The 21,880-nt window shown below is 52.9% G+C and overlaps 3 protein-coding genes across 11 annotated transcripts in view; 2 read left to right on the top strand and 1 right to left on the bottom strand.

Moving 5' to 3' along the window:
• Nucleotides 1-309: 309 nt before the first annotated feature.
• LOC100088798 (cytochrome b561 domain-containing protein 2) lies at nt 310-3,628 on the bottom strand. Its single transcript, XM_007663362.3, has 4 exons — nt 3,538-3,628; nt 2,958-3,189; nt 2,081-2,118; nt 310-1,797 (listed from the first exon to the last, which is right to left on the bottom strand). The coding sequence occupies exons 2-4, from the start codon at nt 3,082-3,084 to the stop codon at nt 1,294-1,296; spliced, it is 669 nt and encodes a 222-aa protein (XP_007661552.1). The 5' UTR covers nt 3,085-3,189; nt 3,538-3,628; the 3' UTR covers nt 310-1,293.
• NPRL2 (NPR2 like, GATOR1 complex subunit) lies at nt 1,758-10,288 on the top strand. 6 transcript variants are annotated; one of them, XM_029052453.1, is made up of 14 exons: nt 1,772-1,839; nt 2,005-2,169; nt 3,642-3,796; nt 4,553-4,672; nt 5,239-5,330; nt 6,188-6,356; nt 7,154-7,262; nt 7,467-7,603; nt 7,818-7,915; nt 8,301-8,337; nt 8,683-8,776; nt 9,015-9,132; nt 9,698-9,840; nt 10,072-10,288. In XM_029052453.1, exons 4-14 carry the CDS (start codon nt 4,595-4,597, stop codon nt 10,137-10,139), a joined length of 1,143 nt encoding a protein of 380 aa, XP_028908286.1. In that variant the 5' UTR covers nt 1,772-1,839; nt 2,005-2,169; nt 3,642-3,796; nt 4,553-4,594; the 3' UTR covers nt 10,140-10,288. The 6 variants fall into 6 exon arrangements, with proteins under 6 accessions (XP_028908287.1, XP_028908286.1, XP_016082119.2 ...); XM_029052454.1 differs by lacking the exon at nt 2,005-2,169 and having other exon boundaries at nt 1,758-1,839; XM_016226633.2 differs by lacking the exons at nt 1,772-1,839; nt 2,005-2,169 and having other exon boundaries at nt 3,593-3,796; nt 4,556-4,672.
• Nucleotides 10,289-16,813: 6,525 nt separating this feature from the next.
• SLC41A3 (solute carrier family 41 member 3) overlaps nt 16,814-21,880 on the top strand; it is a 39,281-nt gene continuing 34,214 nt past the window's right edge. The window contains exons 1-2 of one of the 4 annotated variants that reach the window (XM_029053478.2): nt 16,814-17,127; nt 21,111-21,425. In XM_029053478.2, coding sequence (XP_028909311.1) covers nt 21,138-21,425 — 288 coding nt within the window. In that variant the 5' untranslated portion in view covers nt 16,814-17,127; nt 21,111-21,137. Of the gene's footprint in view, nt 17,128-21,110; nt 21,426-21,880 lie in introns of those variants that run through there. The other 3 variants (XM_029053475.2, XM_029053473.2, XM_029053477.1) reach the window with 3 other exon arrangements.

The following is a 21,880-nucleotide window of genomic DNA, read 5'->3' as shown; positions in this document are numbered from 1 at the left end:
TCCCAGTGTTTATGCCACTGCCCGGCAGAGGAAAAACTGGAGGTGTGGGGGTGGGGGAGGGGGTTCACACCCAAGTTTGGCTTTGGGCTGGCTCCCACTTCCCTCAAACTTGTGAATTGGCATTTCCCCCCTCCCTGGTAGAAAAGCTACTTCTCCACATCACCTCTGTCAATCCTGTCCCGGGGGGATGGAATACAGGCTAACGCAGAGCCTCTGCCATCAGTACTGGCTCGTAGCTAGGCCGCCGCACCCCCCCTCTTTGACTACCCCAGATGAGATGTGGAGCACCAGTAAGAGGATCACACAAGATGCAAAGACAAACTGTCAGAATTTATAGGCGGTTGAACACAATTTCATCCCTCACAATGCTCGATTCATTCACGCAATTGTATTTATTGAGCACGGCGTTCTCCGTCCCTCCTGAGAGGCTGGAAGAGGCTCACCGGTTCCCCCACCCCCAAGTATGCCCCCATCCTCTTGACGAACGCAATCTTGGGGTGAATGGGGAGGAGGCTCGGCTAGTAGCCTAGCGAAGACCCCCGGCCAGATGGCAGGCCTGTTCTTAACAGGATCTGGTCGGTTGGCAGGCAACCCAGCCTACCGCCAATTCTAGCAGAGCAGGCCGTGGCAACCAGCCCCAGTCCTAGAGCCTGGTGGGACGAGCTGAGTGCTTTCAGCCTTGGGCCAACGCTCCCTTTTCTCACCCCAACAGCTTCAGCAAGAGGAAAGCCCACGCCAGGGGCTGTGGCCGGGTGGGCTGCTCCTTCACTGCTCCAACCTACAGTCTTCATTTTTGCAATTTCTGGAAACACTGATGAGTATAAAAGATAAGAAGCTGGAGTTCCTTGGCCAGCTATCAACCTGTTCACACAAACATGTACACACCCACAGTTTTTCTTCTTCCTTCCCTACCTGGGAAATGAGGAGGTGTGGGGGGAGGGGGGAGAAAGAGAATAGGAGCCTCTGTGTGTGGCACAGAGACGGAGTCATGTATTCTCCTTCGCAAAAGAGAGGGAATCATGTAGCCTCCTTTGCTGCACACAGGGCTTCTGGCCCTCCCTCACCCAAAGACAACAGCACCGAGTCCCTGAGCAGTCAGTTCATTAGGCCAATCGAGAAAAGCAAGAGCTTCAGGTGGTCCCGGGAGCACTAGGATTCCTATCCTCCCTGAGGCTAGAGCTCCACCCTCCCGAGACCTTTCAGGCTGAGAGAGGCCCAGATGGAAGCCAGCAGGGGGGGGGGGGGGGGGGGGGGTGCTCAAGGGATCCTCCTTCCAGCTCAGAGGTGCCGGCCTCAGGGCTGGATCCTCTTGCGGTAAAGATAGGCGTTGCTCACTTGGTTCATGATGACCAGGCTGGTGAGGATGGGGCAGAGGACAGCAAGGTACCAGCCCTTGCCTGGAATCGTAGTGGTAAACCAGAGGGAGCACATGCCCAACAACAGGCTGGTGCTGCCCAGAAGGTAACCAACCAGGCCCGAGGTTGCATGATAGAGCTTCAGCTTAGCCAAGGGCCAGCGTGGCAGCAGCTTGGGATAGAGCAGAGCTAGACCCCCCGTGCACTGCAGTCCAGCCCACAACACGGTCAGGAGTCCCATCCGCCCGTGCCAGGTGCTCAGGTGGGTCTTGCCGTGCACCTCCTTGTTGTAGACGATGAGCCCAAAGCCTAGCAGGGCACACAGCAGGGCCAGCAGCTGCAGCACCCAGTGGCAGCGGGCCCGGCCCTTGCGGGAGAGCGAGCGCAGCAGAGAGCTCTCCGGGGAGAAGACCAGCAGAGCCTCGGTCATCAGGAAGGAGAACTGGTGAGACAGAAGAGGAGAGCATGAGACCAACCTTAACCGGTGAGGGATTTCTCAGTCTCTGGGATGCTTCACCCACAAGGCTCCTCCCTGCCCTTTCTCCCTCAGGGGCCAAGGCTCCTGATTTCCCCCATCCTCTCGGGGGGGGGGGGGGGCAGGTCACCAAACCATGGGGTGACAGCAGCAGTGGTGGCCCTGCCGTTCTAGGTCATGCTTCTGAGAAGCATCCACCCACTCCTGGACTGAAGGGCTGGCGGGTAGGCAAGGAGACAGGTTTACTTACAGCCAGAGACATGAGGACAGGGTGCCAGGAGAACAGGCCTGAAACAAGAGGAAGGACAACCTGGGAAACCATCGCAGCCTGATGAGGGAGTAAGCATGGGGATCCTCTGGCAGTGGTGGTAAGATGGGGAGGGGGATTCGGAAATGTACTTGCTTCTCTTACCTGGGGCGGGGGGTCGTGTTCCAACCCTGGCCCCAAGACAACGGCCGGGATTGAGACGGCCCAGCCAGAGGTGCGGCGCTTCGGTCAAGCGGAGATCGGGAAAGGGCACTGTCGCTTAAGCCCGGCAGCCTGGGACGGGGCCGAAATAGGCTGCGAGGTCTGCCATCAAGGCCGATTTTGTAGGCCCAGATATTCCCAGGTCTTTACAATTCACTCCCAAGCCTCACAACTCTCCCAGGAGCCCCCAGACACACACATGCACACCTCAGAATGGGAAAAATTTCAGTGGACCGTTCCTGAACCGGGCCACCCCATCCCAAAGACTTGCCTGCCATTCCCAACTGCTCCTTTGCCCCTCCCGCCCACGGGCCCTCTCCTGGGTCACAGTCCAGCAGAGAGATGGTAATCGCTGGGCACTTTGTCCCCAGAGTCCTCTCACCCACTCCCCGTTGACCTTCGTGGCCACCCGGAGGGCGGCTGTAGGCTATCCTCTTCCCCCTGGGGGAGGGGGAAACCGAGGCGCCGAGACCACCGTCCACCAGCTAGTGCTGCTGAGTGGCGAGAGGATCTTGGCTGCCCCCAAGGCGGAATTGGGAGAAGAACTCGGGCCCTACCGACCCCTCGCGGGCAGGTGCCCGACGCAGACCGTTCTCACCGCAGCTCCCGGCCCCGTTCCGGGGAGGGAACGACTACCCCTTCCCCGTTCCCCACTTACTGGAGCCGGGTCGGGCCAGTACAGCCACGAAAATCGTGAAGCCCACAGCCACGAGATGGGCCGAGGCTCCCGAGGCGGTCCGCAAGGCGCGGTAGATGCGCGATTCCGTCTCCATAGTCAGCGTCATGGCCGGGGGAGGCCGCCAAGGGACGGGTCCTGGGGCCCGCCGGCCGGCTCCTCTCCGCCCGGGCGGAGGTCCCTTACGGAAGAGGCGTCACCACTCTCGCCGGGACTGACCGAAGAGGGAGAGATTCGGGGACGAAGGCTGAGCGCTTAAGGCTTAAATATACCCCGGAGGAAAAAAACCCAAAACCGGAGACACTGAACTGAGGACCTCCCCGGGGCCGCGGTCCCGCTCTCCCGCCTCGCCTCCCGGGTTCGGGAGAGGTTGGCACGGCCCGGTGCGCGACGGCCGGGCCCGAGCCGGAAAGACTACAAGGCCCAGCGTGCACCGCGCCGCCACCGCCCCAGAGAGGCGGCGAGGCGGCGCGGGGCACTGTGGGAATTACAGTTCCCCAGGAAAATCGCCTCGCCCTCCGATCCCCCCGCGCACCCTCTTCTCCCGGGGCTTTAAACTCACCGAACGACGCCGCTCCCGGAGGCCCTTCTTGCGGGAAGCGACTCGGGAGCGCCGCCGTAGCGGGGGAGACCGCTAACTTCCGGGTGCCACGTCCTCGTCCGCAGGTCGCCGGGACTAGCTTTGGAGTCGGCGTGCGCAGGCGCCGGCCCGATTTGGCCGGGGCGGGGGCGGAATGGAGGAAGGGAGCTGTTAGCACTGCGCAGGTGCGGCGGGTTGGGGAGGAGGTGCTACGCCTGCTGCCCTGGATCAGGTGGCCCAGGTGAGCCAAGCGGAGGCGGTGGGATCCGGATCGAAGGGGAACGAGAGGTCATCCCTCACCAGAAGTTGTAGGAGCACGAGGGGGATGGGAGTTAAAGGCGGCCAAGAGCGGAGGACGTCTTTTGGTGTGTGCTTTTTCGCCCAAGAGAGGGCTTTGGGAACCCGAGGCCTCGGGTCCCGACCCGCTGGGCGACGTCCCCGGGGCTGGCGCTCTCTAGAAGTTCGGGTGGGCAGAGGGATCCTCTGGGGAGTGGGGATTTGAAAATGACCGATTCTGAGAGGGAAAGATAGAACTGAGGGAGGGAGTGGGGACTGATCCTTGCTGGCTCTTGCCTGGGACGCTCCCGCCCCCCTTTAAAGCTTTATTGAAGGCACACCTCCTCCAAGGGGCCTTCCCTGACTAGCGCCCCCCCCCCTTTCCTCTTCTCCCACTCCCTTCTGCGTCGCCCCGACTCGGTCCCTTTATTCATCCCCCAGCCCCACAGCACTTAGGTATGTATCTGTCATGTATTTCTAGTAATGTCCGTCTCCCACACTTTAGACTGTAAGTTCGCTGTAAGCGGGGAATATATCGGCTTAATGTTGTATAGGGCTCTCCTGAGCACTTAATACAGCGCTTTACACACAGTGAGCGCTCAATAAATACGATCGAATGAAAGAATGGCCCTTTCAAGCAGCCATTGATGGGCTAGTTCTCCTTCTCTCACCCCTCACCCCACCAGAGCCTTGGACACTGTCTCGTTTTTCTCCTTCTCAGCAGATCGCCGGAGTCTCCTTGTAGTCGTCTTCCTCGGTGAGCATGGGGAGCAGCAGCAGGATCGAATGCATCTTCTTCAGCGAGTTCCACCCCACTCTGGGCCCCAAAATCACATACCAGGTTGGAAGTGGGATGGGATGCCTGGGAGGGAATTATTATTATTGTTGTTGTTATTTATGGTAATCCCTTGAATCTGTAGGGTATTTATTTTTTTCACATCACTTTCTCATCCCTTAATCTCATTTTATACCAAATACCAACATTATTATTATTATTATTATTTTAGTACTCAGGGCTGAAGGAACAAGGGATATAAAAGACCAGAAGGAAGGTCACGGGCAGAGCTGGAGGTGGGAACTGAAGAAATGGGTAAATCAGAAATGAGGGATTGCAACAGAGCTGTCTGCATGTAACTTCTCATCAGTGATAATTGAACAGTACAGTGTAGGTTTTTCCAAATGATGACTAAGGCTTTGGGAACACGTTAGCATACAATCTACAGGTTTTACTGTGCTGTCACTACTACTGGGTCCCCTTCTCCAACCTACAGATTTTTCCCCTTATTCATCCACCTTCTCAGCCCTTCTGGGCCTTTGCCCTAAGAAAAGCCCAGAAAGTGAGATTTCCCCTTCAGGCTTCCTAAGTCTGACAAGAGCAGTAATTGAGCATTTTCTTGGTCATCACAGGTCCCAGAGGACTTCATTTCTCGGGAGCTGTTTGACACCGTGCAGGTGTATATTATCACCAAACCTGAACTACAGAACAAGCTCATCACTGTGTGAGTCTAAGTGCTGATTGATTGGTGGCATGCGTTGTCTGAAGCAGTGAAAGCCCAGGAGACCTCCCTCAAGACATCCCAGTCCCGGGGAGAGAATCCTAGACTTTGGCTGAACATCCTTGCTGACGTCCCAGGAGCTGCCTGCCCTGGGGTTTCCACCTCCCTGGGCTCCGTGCCCTCAGAGGGACCCGGAGAGAGATGTCGGGGGCAGAGGATGTCGAACTTGGTACTGCCCAAGCTTCAGTGGGATGGGCATTACAAGTCCATGTTCAGGTTTTGAGGTCTGGCCCGGGCTGTGAAAGAGGGAACAATAATAATAATTGTGATATCCAAGCGCTTATGTGCCAGGCACGGTACTAGGTGCTGGAGTGGATACAAGCACATCGGGTTGGACAGAGTCCCTGTCCCACATGGGGCTCACAGACTTAATCCCCATTTTACAGATGAGGTAACTGAGGCACAGTAAAGTGACTTGCCCAGGGTCACACAGCAGACAAGTGGCAGAGCCGGGATAGAAGGGAAGAAGTCAAGAAACATCGCACCTCTGGCCCAGATCCCATTCCCTTCCCGAGTGAGGCACCGCAGGAAGACTTTTTCCTCACGAGGTTGCCCTCCTCCCTCTTTGTCCCTTTCTGCCAAAGCTGCCCAGCTCTGTCTACTTAAAGCAGGTGGAGCGTTGGAGCTAGCGAGCCTAGCCCCGACATTGGCTAGGCTCACCCTTCTAACTGCAACATATTGGTCAACTTTCCTCCTACCTTGAGGACAGGGATTATATTAGTTGCATGTTTCCTCTGAACACCCAGTACAGTGCTCAGCACTCATGAGGTAGTTTTGGTTCTGATACCCCTCCCTTGCAGGACGGCAATGGAGAAGAAGCTGATTGGCTGCCCAGTGTGCATTGAGCACAAGAAGTACAGCCGTAATGCCCTGCTCTTTAACCTGGGATTTGTCTGTGATGCCCGCGCCAAGACCTGTGCTCTGGAGCCCATTGTCAAGAAGCTGGCTGGTTACCTCACCACTCTGGAGGTCAAGCAGGGCTCAGTGCCTTTCTCTGCAGAAAAACTCCCCCCCTCCCCCTCACCAAGTCATAGTTTTGGGGTAGCTCCTCATGTCTGAGAAGGAAGAGGGGCCTGGGCCACAGGGATCATCAGAGAAGGGCAGGGGAAAAATCACTGGGCGCACGTCTCCCCACTCCTGAAAATCCTCCGATGCTTGTCCGTCCATCTTCGCTTCAAACAGAAATTCCTCGCTGTCAGTTTTAAGACTTTGTCAGCATTATTCCCCATTACTAATCCGTACTCCACTCCCACTACAACTCAGCTCACACATTTCGCTTCTCTAACACATCCTACTTAATGCTTCAATCCCTCTCGCTCGCTCTCGCACTCTCTTGCTCTATCCCTTGCTCAGCCTCCTCTCCCCTCCCGCACCCTGGCCTGACCCTTCCTCCCCTTCATGTCTGCCAGACCACCAGTCTTCCATTCATCCAAGCCCTACTAAAAATCATACCTTCTCCAGGAAGCCTTCCCTGACTAACCTCTCTTATGCCCTTAAGCCTGTACCCCCTAAGCACCCCTTCCCTGCAGCACTTATGTACATATCCTTATACTCTCTTGCTTCTCCTGCCTGTAATTCCTTTTAGTGTCTTTCTCCCCCATTAGATTGGAAGCTCCTCGAAGACAGGGATCACGTCTACTTGTAGTATTGCATTCTCCCAAGCACTTAGGTGGGCGCTCTGCGCACAGTAAGCCCTCGATAAATACCGTCAATCAACTGATTGAGCAGAGAGGGCAGCTCACCAGCTGTCTCCCTCTTCCCTCTAGCTGGAAAGCAGTTTCATCTCCACAGAAGAAAGCAAGCAGAAGCTGATCCCCATCATGACCATCTTACTGGAAGAGTTAAATGCCACTGGAAAGTGCACCTTGCCAATCGGTACTGGGACTCCCCCTGCTGATAAGGTTCCAGTTCTGGGGGGCAGGGCGGGAGAATTAGGGTCTGGGTACCGCTGCCTCTCATCTGGCCATCCGGAAGAGCAGGACAAGCTAGGTTCAGCTGTGAGCGCTTTGCTTTGCTGCCGAGCCCAAGGAGGATGGGAGGAGTCTGATGTTTCTCCTTCCTCCCCTCTCTCCCCCGCAGATGAGTCGAACACTATCCACCTGAAGGTGATTGAACAGCGGCCCGACCCCCCAATCGCCCAGGAGTATGATGTGCCTGTCTTCACCAAGGACAAAGATGACTTTTTCAACTCTCAGTGGGACCTCACCACTCAACAGGTGTGCCCCTCTCCCCGCTTTTCCATCGGGGGACCCGGTGAGGAAACTGGCTCTTCATATCTCCATTTTTTCTTCCCATCCAAACCAGTACCAAGCTGGGGACCTCCCCATCTGAGACCATGTCCCAGACTGAGCTCTTTCAGCAGGGCTGCCCCTGGTGGTCCCCCAGCGAGCGATTTAGGGGACTGACTCCCCGCCCCCCTGCCTTTCTCAGATCCTGCCGTACATTGACGGCTTCCGGCATATCCAGAAGATCTCAGCTGAGGCCGACGTGGAGCTCAACCTGGTGCGGATTGCCATCCAGAATTTACTGTGAGTGGGGGAGATCGGATCGGGGGAGGAGGATGCAGCAGCACTCGGGCTCTGCCGCTGCCCCGGGATCTAAGCTCTTTAAAAGGCCACTTTCAGATTTGCCTTGAGTTCTTCCCTAGAAGCCTCACCTCCTCCTCCCCACCCCTCCCCTGGGCCAGCCCTCCTTCCCTCTCTGCTGGCTCCTTTCCTTACTCCCTGTGCACTCACAGATAGTGTAGAGAGAAGCTCCTTCTTGAAAAGGGAAATGTACCCAGAAGGCTTCTCTGGGACTTCTGAGAACCCAGGCAAGATCCTGAGTGGGATGGGCTGGAGGAGCTGAGGAGGGTTGGGGTGTCCACTGGGCTGTCCAGAGTTGGCTTGCTGAGTGGGGTGGTGTCTCCTGCAGGTACTACGGTGTGGTGACGTTGGTGTCCATATTGCAGGTGAGCAAAGCAAAAGCAAGGACCCTGGTCCCGATTACCTTTGAGCCTCCCGATTCGGCTTCTTATTGGTGATGGCAGATTGAAGTGGCCCTGATGCCTTGGGGCTCAGGGAACCTGGAGATGGAAATTTCCAGAGTCGAATCGCCTCTGACAGTGTTGTATTCCAGGTGTGGGTAACCACAGTCCATTTTGCTCCTTTCTCAGCCGCCACCATCCCAAGGACAACGGTTGTTGTGTGGTCCAATTCTCTGTGGGATTGAAGTTGTCGGCTCAGTTTCCTGTGGAATGCGAACCTTAGCTCTGAACACCCTTTTTCCCTTCCTCCCCTGCTTTCCCCCTCTCCAGTACTCCAACGTATACTGCCCCACCCCCAAGGTCCAGGACCTAGTGGATGACAAGATCCTCCAGGAGGAGTGTCTGGCATACGTCACCAAGCAAGGTAGGGAGCAGCGAGTTCCGGTGGCTCCCAACAATCTTTCCTTTGGCTCAGGAAGTGATCTGGGGAGGGCAGCAAGAAGTTGAGTAGAAGCTGCGGGGTTGGGGACTACCCCTGCAAGGAGAACCCTCCTGTTCCTTTGCACACAGCATCAAGAAACTGGCGAACAGCCACTTTCCTCCCCAGGGTTCCCAGCTTGGCTACCCTGGAAGTTACCTGGCCCCCTTGTGACTTCCCACAGGACACAAGCGTGCCAGTCTGCGAGATGTCTTCCAGCTGTACTGCGGGCTCAGCCCTGGTACCACTGTGCGTGACCTCATTTCCCGCTACACCCAACAGCTGCAGCACGTGGACGAGAGGTTAGACACAAGCCTGCACCCCCCCTCTTCCCCCCGCCTCGCCCCAGTCCCGGTTCTTTCTGAGGGTAGGGAAGTTGTGGAGCAAGGGTTTTAACATGTCCTGGGAATGGAGAAGGCAGATTTGGGGACCGGTGAGGCTGGTGGCGGGGAGGTACAGCTAGAGACAAAGATAAAACATTGGTGGTAGTGAAATACGCCCCCAGCTACTGGTCTCTAGTTGCCGATATTGGCCCCATCTTCCCCCAGCCCAGGGGCAGGCTGTAATAGATCTGTTCCCTTTCCCAAGGAGATGTTACCCTCACCACTGCTGGGAAGCAGGGACTTTGTCAGGGCTCGCTGGGGAGGATGGCCAGAGCCAGATCTATCGGTGGTATTTACTGAGTGCTTACTGTGTACAGAGCACTGTATTAAGTGCACGGGAGAGTACTGTACAACAGAATTAGCGGATCCGTTCCCTGCCTTTAACGAGCTTCCAGCCGAGGGGAGACGTGCCCCGGGGAGCTGCTCTGCTATGGTGGAAAAATCCCTACCTTTGCCGCTTTCCCTCCACTCACACCCCGCCCAGGAAACTGATCCAGTTTGGGCTGATGAAGAATCTGATGCGGAGGCTGCAGAAGTACCCGGTGAAGATTATGCAGGAGGAGAGGAGCCACCCGGCCCGTCTCTACACGGGTTGCCACAGCTACGATGAGATCTGCTGCAAAACGGGTGTGACTGGAGGCAGAGGGGGTGGGGGTAGGGAGGGGGGAGAGGCGTTGTGGGAGCCGTACTGCCAAGCGTGAACACGGGCGGGGGTGAGGGACGCCAGCCTCAGAAAGCGTGGGCATGAAGAACTGGGCGTCTCGGGGGAGGGAGAAAGATGTGTGCTTACGGCACCACCGGGGATCGGCCGCCCCAGCTGACTGCTCAACTCACAGCCACTATGTGCCTCTTCCCCAGGAATGAGCTACCGAGAACTAGATGAGCGGCTGGAGAATGACCCCAACATCATTGTCTGCTGGAAGTGATGCTCCCAGGCTGGAGCAGAGATACCCCCCCCTCCCCTGGACAGCTGGGCCAAGCTGAGGGGTGGGCCTGGCCGAGTCCAGGGAATTAAGCAGGTGGCAGAGAATGGTGGGACTTGGGGGTGAAAGCCAAGCCCCGCCACCCTCCCCCACCCCCCCCCCCCGGCGACTCTGGGCTTCTAACGTTGTCTTCCATTGGTGCCGTCAGTTGCGGTTGGAGGTGGACTTGTTGGTCTGCTTTTACTTGAAGTTACCTGGGCGGGGGGGCGGGAGTTGTAGGGAGGTGTGGCATTTTTGAAGCCAACTCCCACTGCCACCAGGCGATCGGAGGGCTGTCAAGGTGGCGGTAGGCTGCAGGGATTCCGTCCTGACCTCCTGTCTTTGGTGTTAAAGCTGGAGGCCCCAGACTCCCTCTCTTGATCCCCTTTCCTTAATGCTCCCTCTTAGTGTCACAGTAGCCCCCTGTCACAGGCAAGAAGTCAAACCTGTTCAGGGAGTTCTGCTGGGGAGAGGGATTCTGCAGTGCTGGCAGATGAGTCTGGTTTCCTTTCTAGCGAAAGGCCTTAGAGATCAAGTTGAAAATTGGTCCTAGTTAAAGCCATCAAAAGTATCCTAGCCCTTCCATTTTTGTCCTCTTCCATCCATCTCAGTGTCTGTGGACAGTGACTTTCTCTCCTAGCAAATACTTTTCCCAGATAGTCTCCGGGGAAACTTTCTGACGAGCACGAAGCCGTGCGGTAATGTTAATTGGGTTGAAATGTAAGCCCTGTCCATTAGAGAAATGCCATCCCGAAGTGACATGTAGTTCCAGTCAGCAGTAATAGCTGTAGAGCGGTGTTACCGTGACTACTGTCAAACGGGCCTTCGTCGGAGCTGTCGGCTCACGGGCTTCCAGGTTCTCCTTACGTCGTTATGCACCCAAGAGTTTAACCAGAGCGTGAAATGACTTTTAAAGGCATTAATGTTGTTCTTTGGTTGAAGCTCAAGTTCAAAATCCAAAGCTCTCTTGGCAGTTGGGGCCGAGTGATTCAAGCTGTTTATCACGAGATGACAGTACTGAGATTTATTGCCATTTTACTACTCGAGCATCTTTAAAGAGGAGCAATATATCCTTGGCACCTTATCGTGGGTTTGACTGTAGTTGTTAAAGAGAAGAAATGCCTTACCAGGGGGCAGATTTCCCTTTATTGCACTCTTCTATCCTCTCAGGAAGTGGACGAGAATTTTTTTCAGTGTTTGGAATATTGGCCCTGTTTTCACTATGCTGGAAGAGTCTACTTTGAAAGTCTTTTAACCATGTCCCCTGCCCACAAGGACGGGCTTGACAGATTCCCTCTACCCTGCCCCGTAGGGATGTGTGAGGAACGTGGCACCTGACGTTTTGTCGAATGTGAGGCTCGGGGCAACCGCCTCAATTCGCTCGACTCTAGGTTGCCTTGAGCCTTGCATTTTGAAGGGGCTTCACACTTCAACAGAGCGTCGGATGCCATATTGCACACACGCGGGCGCAGTGGAGGGAGTGTTTCAGACCCCTCCTTGTGGGCGTGGAACACGTTTTACCAATTCTGTTGTATTGTCCTCTCCCAAGCGCCGAGTACAGTGCTTTGCACACTGTAAGCGCTCAGTAAATGTGATTGACATTGATAGGGAAGGGATGCATAGGCACCTGGGAAGTGAAGTCTTTGGCTCTTCACAATGAATCACAGAATTGCAAGCTGACTCTTAATGCAAGGATGGAGACTTGTACATGGGTGTGACTTTGTTTCCTGTTGTTCAGTAAATGCTAGCGCCAGCGGTAATGAAAATCTATAGAAAAAGGTAGAGTTTCGGGAGAGAGAGAAAATAGGAAAAAATAAGGGAGGGAAAAACTGAAAGTTGCTCTGGAACAATTCAGGATGAGTTATGAGTTTCATTAGAATGATATACAAGGTGCATCCAGTTCTGCCCTAACGTGTGTCTTCAGTCTGCGGTTTTGGTAGAGCACCGTTAGTGGAATGTCTCTGACCACAGGAGCTTGTTGAGATGAGTATGCTGCAAGGGTCACAGGAAATGACTCATGCGCACGCATGTAGTTTGCAGGTGGGTGAGTGCTACAATATGAGTTCTTTCCGGAACGGGAGATTTGGTGAGCCGTCTCATCGAGTACTATATAGCTATGTGTGTGTATATATATATATATATATATATATATATATATATATGTATACATATTGTGTGTGAGATGCAGACAGGGTGTGGTTACAGAAACATATAATGTAATCTTAAAATTCTGTAACGTTTCGTTAGTATTTTTTGGGTGTGTTGGCTTCTGGCTCAAGTTCACGGGAAGGTCAGAGGAAAGTCTATTTTGAGCTAAGTTGTCAGAGGTAGGGGAGTGGAATGCTGAACGGGAAGGGGGTGGGCCGGAGATGAAGTGAAAACGGGGGGGGGGGGGGGGGGAGAAGGGGACTAAAGGGCAACAAAGACTTGAAGGGAAGTAGCCAAAGCAGCAACCGAGGGTAGAACGAACCCAAACCTTGCTGTTGCTTTTATAAGTCGTGCTGCCTCCAGCTGGGGCTGTTTCTGCTTTTTGTTCTTCCACCAGGGTGGCCCCATTCTTCTAGGGGAGCAAGCCTAAAGCTGCTCCGCTGGAGCTCTCGGGCACCTGGGGCCCTGCTGGATTCCTTTAAATCCCTTTTTCTTAAACTGGCAACCGCTCTGCCTGTCAGAGCTTTCTAGGAGTTTTACCTTGAGCCCAGTTTTTCTTCCAAAAGGGCAAAGAGATGGTCCTAAACTCATCTCAACCCTCCCTTGGGTTTATCCTCCCTCCCGCCCAAGGCCCCGGGCTTGGGCAGACTCCAGTTACTGCACAAACCCAGATCAGGCATGTCTCAAGGCATGGAGACATTTCAGGGAAAACGGGCAAGGGAGAGCACCTTAGGGCTGCTGCCCTGGCCTGAAGGTGTTTTGTAGCTTAAGCTACTGCTCAGGAGCTTGGCAGGGGCAGTTGAAAGGTGCCAGGGATGGAGCAGTACACCAGGGGTGTGGTTTGAGGGCCTCACTTCCCTAGCTCTCCCAGCCGCAAAACCCCTGGCTCTTTTTCTGTGAGCGTCTTAATCGAGGCAGGTACGGGCTTTTGTGAGCCGTGCAGACCGCCAGGGCCTCGTGGTGTCTGAACCCTGCTCTGCATAGGAAGTGGATATCTGCCCACCTATCCCATGAATAGGGGTGCCCAGAGGAAATGAGGGTCTGACCGTTGATGAGAGTGCTTCCGAGCACTGATGCTGTCTCTGGACGTAGACTGGAGATGGGGCTAGTGACAGGCTTCTGTAGCTTGCCCCGTCTCATCCTAAAACCCACCCTAAGCCCTGCAGGGAATAATGATGATGATGATGGTATTATGTGCTTACCATGTGCCTACCATGTGCCAGGTGCTGTTCTAAGCGCTGGGGTAGATATAAGGTAATCGGGTTATCCCATATGGGGCTCACAGTTCTTAATCCCCATTTGACAGATGAGGTAACTGAGGCATAGAGAAGTGAAGTGGCTTGCCCAGGGTCACACAGCAGACAGGTACAGGAGCTGGGATTAGAACCCACACCCTGTGACTCCCAAGCCCGGGCTCTTACCACTGAATAAGGAGCCCTCTGGGTCACTATTCCCATTCCTTCCTCTCCCCCACCCCACCCCTGTTAGATTGTAAGCTTTATGAGGACAGGATACACAACTTGCCTCTGCTGTTACTCTACCAAGTATTTTATATGGTGCTTTGAGACAGGTAGGGACTCAGTAAATACCATTGATCAGACCTGGGGGTGTGTGTTCTGGGGGAGTTTTTTTGGTTTTTTTTTCTTCCACCTTCCTAAACCTCTGCCTCCTTGCCCGGTTTCTCTCTCGTGCTCCAGCTGATGTCTGGTGAGTGATTGATAACCTCTGTAAAATAGCTTTCATTCATTCATTCAATCATATTTATTGAGCACTTACTGTGTGCAGAGCACTGTACTAAGCACTTGGGAAGTACAGTTCAGCAACAGATAGAGACAATCCCTGCCCACAACGGCTCAGTCTAGAAGAGAGGAGACAGACATCAAAACAAGCAAACAGATATCGGTAGCATCATTATAAATAAATAGAAGTATGGATATATGCACATTAATAAAAATAAAGAGAATTATAAATACATATATACACAACTGCTGTGGGGCGGGGAGGGGGGTAGAGCAAAGGGAGCGGGTTGGGGAAATGGGGAGGGGAAGGAAAAGGGGGGCTTAGTCTGGGAAGGCCTCCCGAGAGGCCCGATGTGGTGCTTTCTGGGAATTTCTTCCCTGTATGGGAAGAGGAAGCCTGGCTTGGACTTGCCACATTGTTTATCTGGGCATGTCCTTCCCCAGATGTCAGGTTCTAGGGGAATTTCACCTCTGAGAAAAGAAAGAAGGGAGATTCACTTACACACTGACCTGATTTTTTTTTTTTAAAGAGTTCACGCATGAACTAAAAGAATAATGATGGTATTTAAGCACTTACTGTGTGCCAAGCACTGTTCTAAGCACTGGGGTAGATACAATGTTATCAGGTTGTCCCACGTGGGGCTCATAGTCTTAATCCCCATTTTACAGATTAGGTAACTGAGGCACAGAGAAATTAAGTGGTTTACCCAAGGTCACAGCTGACAAGTGGCAGAGTCGGGAGTAGAACCCACAACTTCTGACTGACCTCTGACTTTCTTAGAAAGAAAGATGCTAAGAAGATCTGAAGGGCAGATGAAGAAGCCCTGGGGATGTGCGCCCCAGGGCAGTGGTCCGAGACAAGCCTCCCACTCCAGGAACAGTCATCAATTCCACTCATCATTTCCACTCATCAATCATTGCGTGGGGGAGGGTTTATTATTAATAATAGTACTTGTTAAGGCACTTACCATTCATTCATTCAATCGCTTTTATTGGGTGCTTACTATGTGCAGAGCACTGTACTAAGCACTTGGAATGTACAGTTCGGCAATGTGCAGTACTATATGCCAAGCACTATTCCAAACATTGGAGTAGAGACAGGTTAACTAGGTTGGACACAGTCCCCGACCCACATGGGGCTCCCGGTTTTAATCCCCATTTTACAGATGTGGTAACTGAGGCCCAGAGAAGTTAAGCGACTTGCCCAGGGTCACCCAGCAGACACGTGGTGGAGCTGGGATTAGAGCCCATGTCCTTCTGACTCCCAGGCCCGTACTCTACCCGCTCAGCTATGCCGCTTCTGTACTTGAAGGGTGCGTTGCTGGGAAAGTTCAGAAAGAGCATGCACACTACTAAGGAGAACAAATGCACTACTGGGATATGAGGGGGGCAGGATTCGATGTTGGGCAGCTAAGCCCTAGATGGCAGACTTGGTGACTTCTTGCCTCAAGCCCAAGGTAATGCAGATATGATTCCTTTGTTCAGTCTCTTCTGGGATACAGTGCCAAAGCAGGCTGAGTAGTTGGAGGGGTGGTGGTGGGGGGGGGGGACACACAGGAAAAGGAGGTAGGTGGTAGTGCTGGAGAACTTCTAGAGAAGGAAGACAAGTGACCTAATAACCTCTCTTCAAGGACTGTAGAAGGCAGGTTATCTGACAAGCCGGTGACTGGCGCTTCTGCATCTCCATCCGAGGAGGTGGAAAATGAGCTTGAACTTCATGCTGGAGGGCTGTGTTATTGATTTGCCCATCCACTTAGTGTGCCTAGATCGCCTCACTCCAGGGCCTTGACTGAGGGAGGCAGGGCCAGGGTTTAAGGAGGATAAGTTCCACCTTTACATCTCCTGCCCCTCCTAGAGAGAAGGACCCTGCGGCGTTCCTCCCGTATGGGTCAGGAACGAGGAGGTGCCTTCTGATCTGGGCATACGATGGAGACTCCGTCTCCCCGCTGGCTCTCTGTGTGGCAACAGAGGGGCCCAGTCTAACTCCTCCCATCGGCTCTACCGTAAGGGTGACCCTGCCACTCTGGCACGTTTAATAATGGTGTTGGTTAAGCACTATGTGCCAAGCGCTATTCTAAACACTGGGGTGGATACGAGTTTATCAGGTTGGACGCAGGTGGTGTCCCATATGGGGCTCACGGTCTAGGTAGCGGGGAGGAGGATTTAATCCCCATTTTTGCAGACGAGGTGACGGGCCCTGAGCGGTGAAGCGATTTACCCAGGGGTCTCACTGCAGACGCTTGACAGACCCGAGATGGGAATCCAGGTCCTCTGACGCCTAGGCTCGTGCTCTATCCATTACTCCACACTGCTTCTCGTCCGGTTAACTCCGTTGATGTGTCAAGACGCTGTCAGTTTGCGTTCCCCATTTCACCGTGAGCTCCCTGAGGGCGGGGCCTGCGTCCTAAATCCCTGTCGTGCGCTCAACTGTCCACAGCAGGCTCAATCGTCGATTATGAGGATCTGGGGGAGCAAGCAACCCTCTAGAGTCTCACACCTTTGTTTTTTTTTTTTAACCAGTCCCGAATGCATTCATTTAAAAAAGAAAAAAAAATCCCCTGTCCTAGATTAGACCCGGCTGGCAAAGCAAATGAAATGCAGAGGTGCCAGGGGCCAGGAAGGGTGACCTCCCAGGCGCGGGAGCGGAGGGTAGGGAAGAAGATGATCCAGGCCGCGGGGCCGGGGTCGCTTGCGGGGAAGAGCTGTCAAAAGTAGGGGCTCCCCGCAGCAGAACAAAGCGCCCGAGGGTTGCAGCGAGGAGGAAGGGCATTTTCTTGCACTCCCTGTCACTCACTGGCCCCTCCTTCCCTCCGGAGGACATTTCCCTGCTTCCCGGAGCCGTCCTTCTCCGTGGGCAAAGAAGAACTGGGATTTTAAAAAAAACAAACAGGAGGGGGAGGGAGATTCCCTTTCCGCTTCTGCGGGCTCGCCCCCCATTCCCACGCCCCTCCCCCTGGCCCGATGCGGTCGCCCGACCTCCAGATGTGACTGATCCACGGGGCTGGGGGGAGGGGGGGAGAGGGGCGTGGAATTCGAAGAAGGCGCGGCGGAGAGTGAAAGTTGGGGTAAGTACTTGGGGATCGGCACCGCCCGCCTGGCGGGGAGGACAGAAGAGCGACGAACATCGTGGGGGCGCTCCGGGGGGCGGAGGGGGGCAGGGGGACAGTGGGATGCTGGCTCTAACTCATCTTGTTTTTGTGTGGCGTCTGTAAGTCTCTACTATGTGCCGGGCAGTGTGCTAGGCGCTGGGGTAGATTCATGGGGCTCGCGAGCTGAGGCACGGAGAGATGACTTGCCCAAGGTCACCCAGCCGACAAGTGGCTCTAGTCACGAATCACTAGTGAACGGAGCACCAGCAATACGGGAGGCCCCGGAAAGAAGGGAGATTTAGATGGGGTCCCTCCCACCCGAACGAGCCCGGGGCCTGGGACTCAGAAAATCAGGGCCACTTCCATCACTTGTCTGCTGTGGGACCTTGGGCAAGTCCCTTAACTTCTCTGGGCCTCGGTTTCGTCATCTGTAAAATGGGGCTTGAGACTGAGCGCCCCACGTGGGACAGGGACCGTGACCAACCCGATTTGCTTGTATCCACCCCACCCAGTATAGTGCCTGGCACATAGTAAGCCCTTAACAAACACCATGATTATTATGATCATTATTATTATCACCTCAGTCATTTCATTCTCTCTTCCAGCCCCAACTCTGGGGCTTTTCAATCTCACCAAGTGTCCCGTAAGCTCGTTGTGGGCGGGGAATGTATCTGTCGATTATTATATCGTCCTCTCCCAAACGCTTAGTACAGCGCTCTGCACAGAGCTAGCGCTCAATAAATATGCTTGACAGATTAACTGACTGCCCCAGTCCCCAGCCTCTCTGATGCCACTGTGTGGCAGATTATCCTCTGTCGTGGTCGTGCCCTGAAATCGGACCTGTCATAAAATCAAGTTTGAATGGGATCGATGCTGTGACTGCCGCGTCACCAGGACTCGCTCCCTTTTCTCTTCGCCCCTCTCCCCTCTCCACGGCACTTATATATGTATATATCTATAGTTCTAGGAATTTATATCAATGCCTGCTTACTCTGCATCGAGTGCTGTTGTAAGTGCTGGGGCTAGAAACAAGTTGTTAATAAGGTCAGGCACAATCCATGGGGCTCACAAAGTAGGAAGGAGAAGAGGTATTGAATTCCCATTCATTCAATCGTATTTATTGAATGCTTACTGTGTGCAGAGCACTGTACTAAGTGGTTAGGAGAGTACAGTATAACAATAAACAGACACATTAAACAGACACATTCCCTTCCCACAATGAGTTTGAAGTCGAGGCACATTCCCATTTTACAATTGAGGAAATAGAAGCAGAGAGGAGTGAAGTGATTTGCCCAAAGTCACACAGCAGGCAGGCGGCAGGGCTGGGTTGAGAACTCAGGTCCTGTGACTCCACCAGGCCACTGCTTCTGTATTCTGCCTCCTCCTCCTTTCCCCCTTTCCACCCCCACCCCCCCAGCTCAGTTTGCAGACCTCTGGGGCTGGAGAAGGGGAGGGGTTCCTGTTCTCCCTCCTATTTAGACTCTGAATCCCATGTGGGACAGGGACTGTGCCCTATCTAATTAACTTGTTTCCCCCCTGGTATTTAGTACAGTGTTTGGCAAATAGTAAGAACAAATATTAAACAATAACCAATTGCCAGCTCACCTGACAGACATCACGTGGCCCTCAGCCAATTCAAGTCAGAAGGAAAGGTGACTGGACCATGTAGATGGGAAATTAGAGTCTCTTCTGCCCTGGACTCACCAGAAACAAGTTTTTCAACTGTCTGGGCTGAGAAAGAAGCTTCGTGTGGGAGAACAGGTGAAGAGTGTCTTACTAAGGATGATCTGTGTTTGTTCCAAGATTTGCTTGAATATTCAATTTGTCCTCATTATTGTTGCTATTTGTAACTTCTAGACTTAAATGCTAAGGGGGTACTTGGATTCTATTTTATTCCTTTCTACATCTAGTACATGCATTTTTAGATCTCTTTTTGCTTAAAAGAGGGATGCCTGTGAATTCTGTATATTGGGCACGCCACTCTCTGGGAGGGATCATGTTAACATTTTGAGGAGGACACCGAAGCAATTCCCTTTCCTTCCCAACTGGCTACCTGGCCATCTAAGTGCTGACGAGGCAGCAAATACACAAAAGGTTGCCGTGCCTGTTGGCGGGGCAAAAACTCAAACACCTAGGGAGATGGCAGCAGATTACCTAGGCAAGCTTGAGATACACTAACTGTAACCGCTCCTGTTAGTATTGCAAAAGTTTAAAGTCTCAAGAGTGTCTGCCTTTACCTGTGATGGTTTGTCAGTCAGTCGATCGTATTTATTGAAAGTTTACTATATGCAGAGCACTGTACTAAATGCATGGGAGAGTACAACAGAGTATAAAAGACAGATTCCTTGCCTACAATGAGCTTACAGTCTAGAGCGGGAGACAGACATTAACAGAAATAAATAGATACATACATAAATGTCATGGGGCTGGGAGAAGGGATGAGTAAAGGGAGCAGGTCAGGGCAACGCAAAAGGGAGTTGAAGAAAAGGAAAATAGGGCTTAGTCAGGGAAGGCTTCTTGGAGGAGATAAGGCTTCAATAAGGCTTTGAAGTGGGAGAGAGTAATTTTCAGATTTGAGGAGGGAGGGCATTCCAGGCCAGAGGCAGGATGTGGGTGAGAGGTTGGCAGAAGACAGACAAGACTGAGGTACAGTGAGAAGGTTTGCATTAGAAAGTCTGGCTATGCAAGATGGTGACTGTCCAGAATGGGGTGGGGGAGAAGAAACAGTCCAGGGGCTTGGGGATTAAAGCACCCTGGCTGTGCTCTCATTCAACTGGAGTTAAACTCAGGTGGCCTGTTTTTTCAAAAATTGGCAATCAAATCCCAGTGTCTTTCTGGTGCTCTTCCTAAGGATAAAGATCCTGGTTGCTGAAGGCTGAAGGCTGTGAAAAGCAGTGTGACCTAGTGGATAGAGTATGGAACTGGGAGTCAGAGGACCTGGTTCTAATCCCAGCTCTGCCAGTTAATAATAATAATTATTATAATTATGGTACTTGTTCAGCACTTACTATGTGCCAATCACTGTTCTAAATGCTGGCATAGGTACAAGTTAATCAGGTTGGACACAGTTCTTGTCCCACATGGGGCTCACACTCTTAATCCCCATTTTACATATGAGGGAACTGAGGCCCAGAGGAGTTAAGTGACTTGCCCAAGGTTACCCAGCAAACATGTGGCGGAGGTCCTAGGGACAGTATTAGCAGCACACAGACTTTCTTCAAATAGCAGACTGAACAGCCAAGACAGAGGACAACCCCGATGATGATGATGATGATGATGATGATTGTTGTTGTTACTATTATGCACTACTTATGTGTCAAGCACTGTTCTAGGGCTGGGGTAGTTCCAAGTTAATCAGATTGGACACAGTCCCTGTCCCACATGGGGTTCCCAGTCTAAGCACTTAGTACAGTGCTCTGCTACTATAAGCGCTCAGTAAGTACGATTGAATTAATGAATATATGAAGTCGGAGGGGGACCAGGTATTGAATCCTCATTTTATAGTTGAGGAAACAGGCACAGAGAAGTGAAGTGACTTGTCCAAGGTCACACAGCAGACAAGTGACAGAGCCGGGATTAGAACCCAGGGCCTCTGACTCCCAGGCCCATCTTTGCGTAATCTTTTCCCATCGGAACACCTGGCCTAGTGGATGGCCAGGAGCCGAACCGGGGGTGTCATGTCCTTTAAGGAAACAGTCGGTTGGTCTTCCGAGACTTGGGATTCCTACCAGTAGGTTGAGAGGTAGGGGAGTTATACGGTGGGGTTTTCAAAACCTTGAAATGGAGATAAAGAATGGCTTTAGTCTAACTTTCTTCCTCGGGCAAAGGGGGTTTTGCTCCACATTTGTTAAGGCCAAGGGTGTCCACAGTGCTTAGGGGATGGACTCCCCTTCCTCCTCAGAAGAGATTTTGTATCACACTCCACACTCTTTCATGGACATTGTTTCTTTTACCCATAGAGCAACATTTCAGCGGGCAGAGCCGAGATGAAAGGCAGAGAGGCCCGGCAGAGGCGGAAGGAGGGCAAGGTGAGAAATGAGAAACAGTTTGGACAAAAATTGAAGAGCCACAGTAAGCACGGAGCAGACGGTGAGCTCAGCGGCCCTGAAGCCGAGGATGCATCGCTACCACAGAAGCAGCTGATAGCAACCAAAACACTTAGGGTGGAGCCAAAGGAAGAAACAGCCTTTGCCATCAGTCTACAAGTCGTCTTGCCGTATATAGTAGCGGGGCTGGGCCTGACATTGGCTGGCATCATGTTGGATTCTATCCAGGTAGGAGTTAAATAAAGGAGATGGGATTTGGAGCGCGGATATTGTCTCGCTACGACATCTGCTACTTCCGTTGAGGAGATCCTTGGTGGAGTAAATCAGTCAGTGAGTACTTACTGAGGATACTGTACTGGGAGTGAGAAGTTTTGCTAATAATAATAAGAACTGTGGTATTTAAGTGCTTACTATGTCAAGCACTGTTCTAAGTGTTGGGGAAGATATAAGATAATCAGGTCAGACACAGTCCCTGTACCACACAGGGCTCACAGTCTAACTAGGAGAAAAAACAGTCAGTCGTTGAATCCCCATTTTACAGATGAGGTAACTGAGGCCCAGTGAAGTGATTTGCCCAAGGTCAAAAAGCAGGCACCTGGTGGAGCTGGGATTAGAACTCAGGTCCTCTGACTCCCAGGCCTGAGCTCTTTTCACTAGACTATGGCCCCCTTGGGGGGCAGTAG

The sequence above is a fragment of the Ornithorhynchus anatinus genome, chromosome X2, assembly GCF_004115215.2.
Source record: "Ornithorhynchus anatinus isolate Pmale09 chromosome X2, mOrnAna1.pri.v4, whole genome shotgun sequence".
Taxonomy (NCBI): domain Eukaryota; kingdom Metazoa; phylum Chordata; class Mammalia; order Monotremata; family Ornithorhynchidae; genus Ornithorhynchus; species Ornithorhynchus anatinus.
The sequence above is the reverse complement of the archived record's forward strand: the minus strand, read 5'-3'. Positions and strand labels throughout refer to the sequence as shown.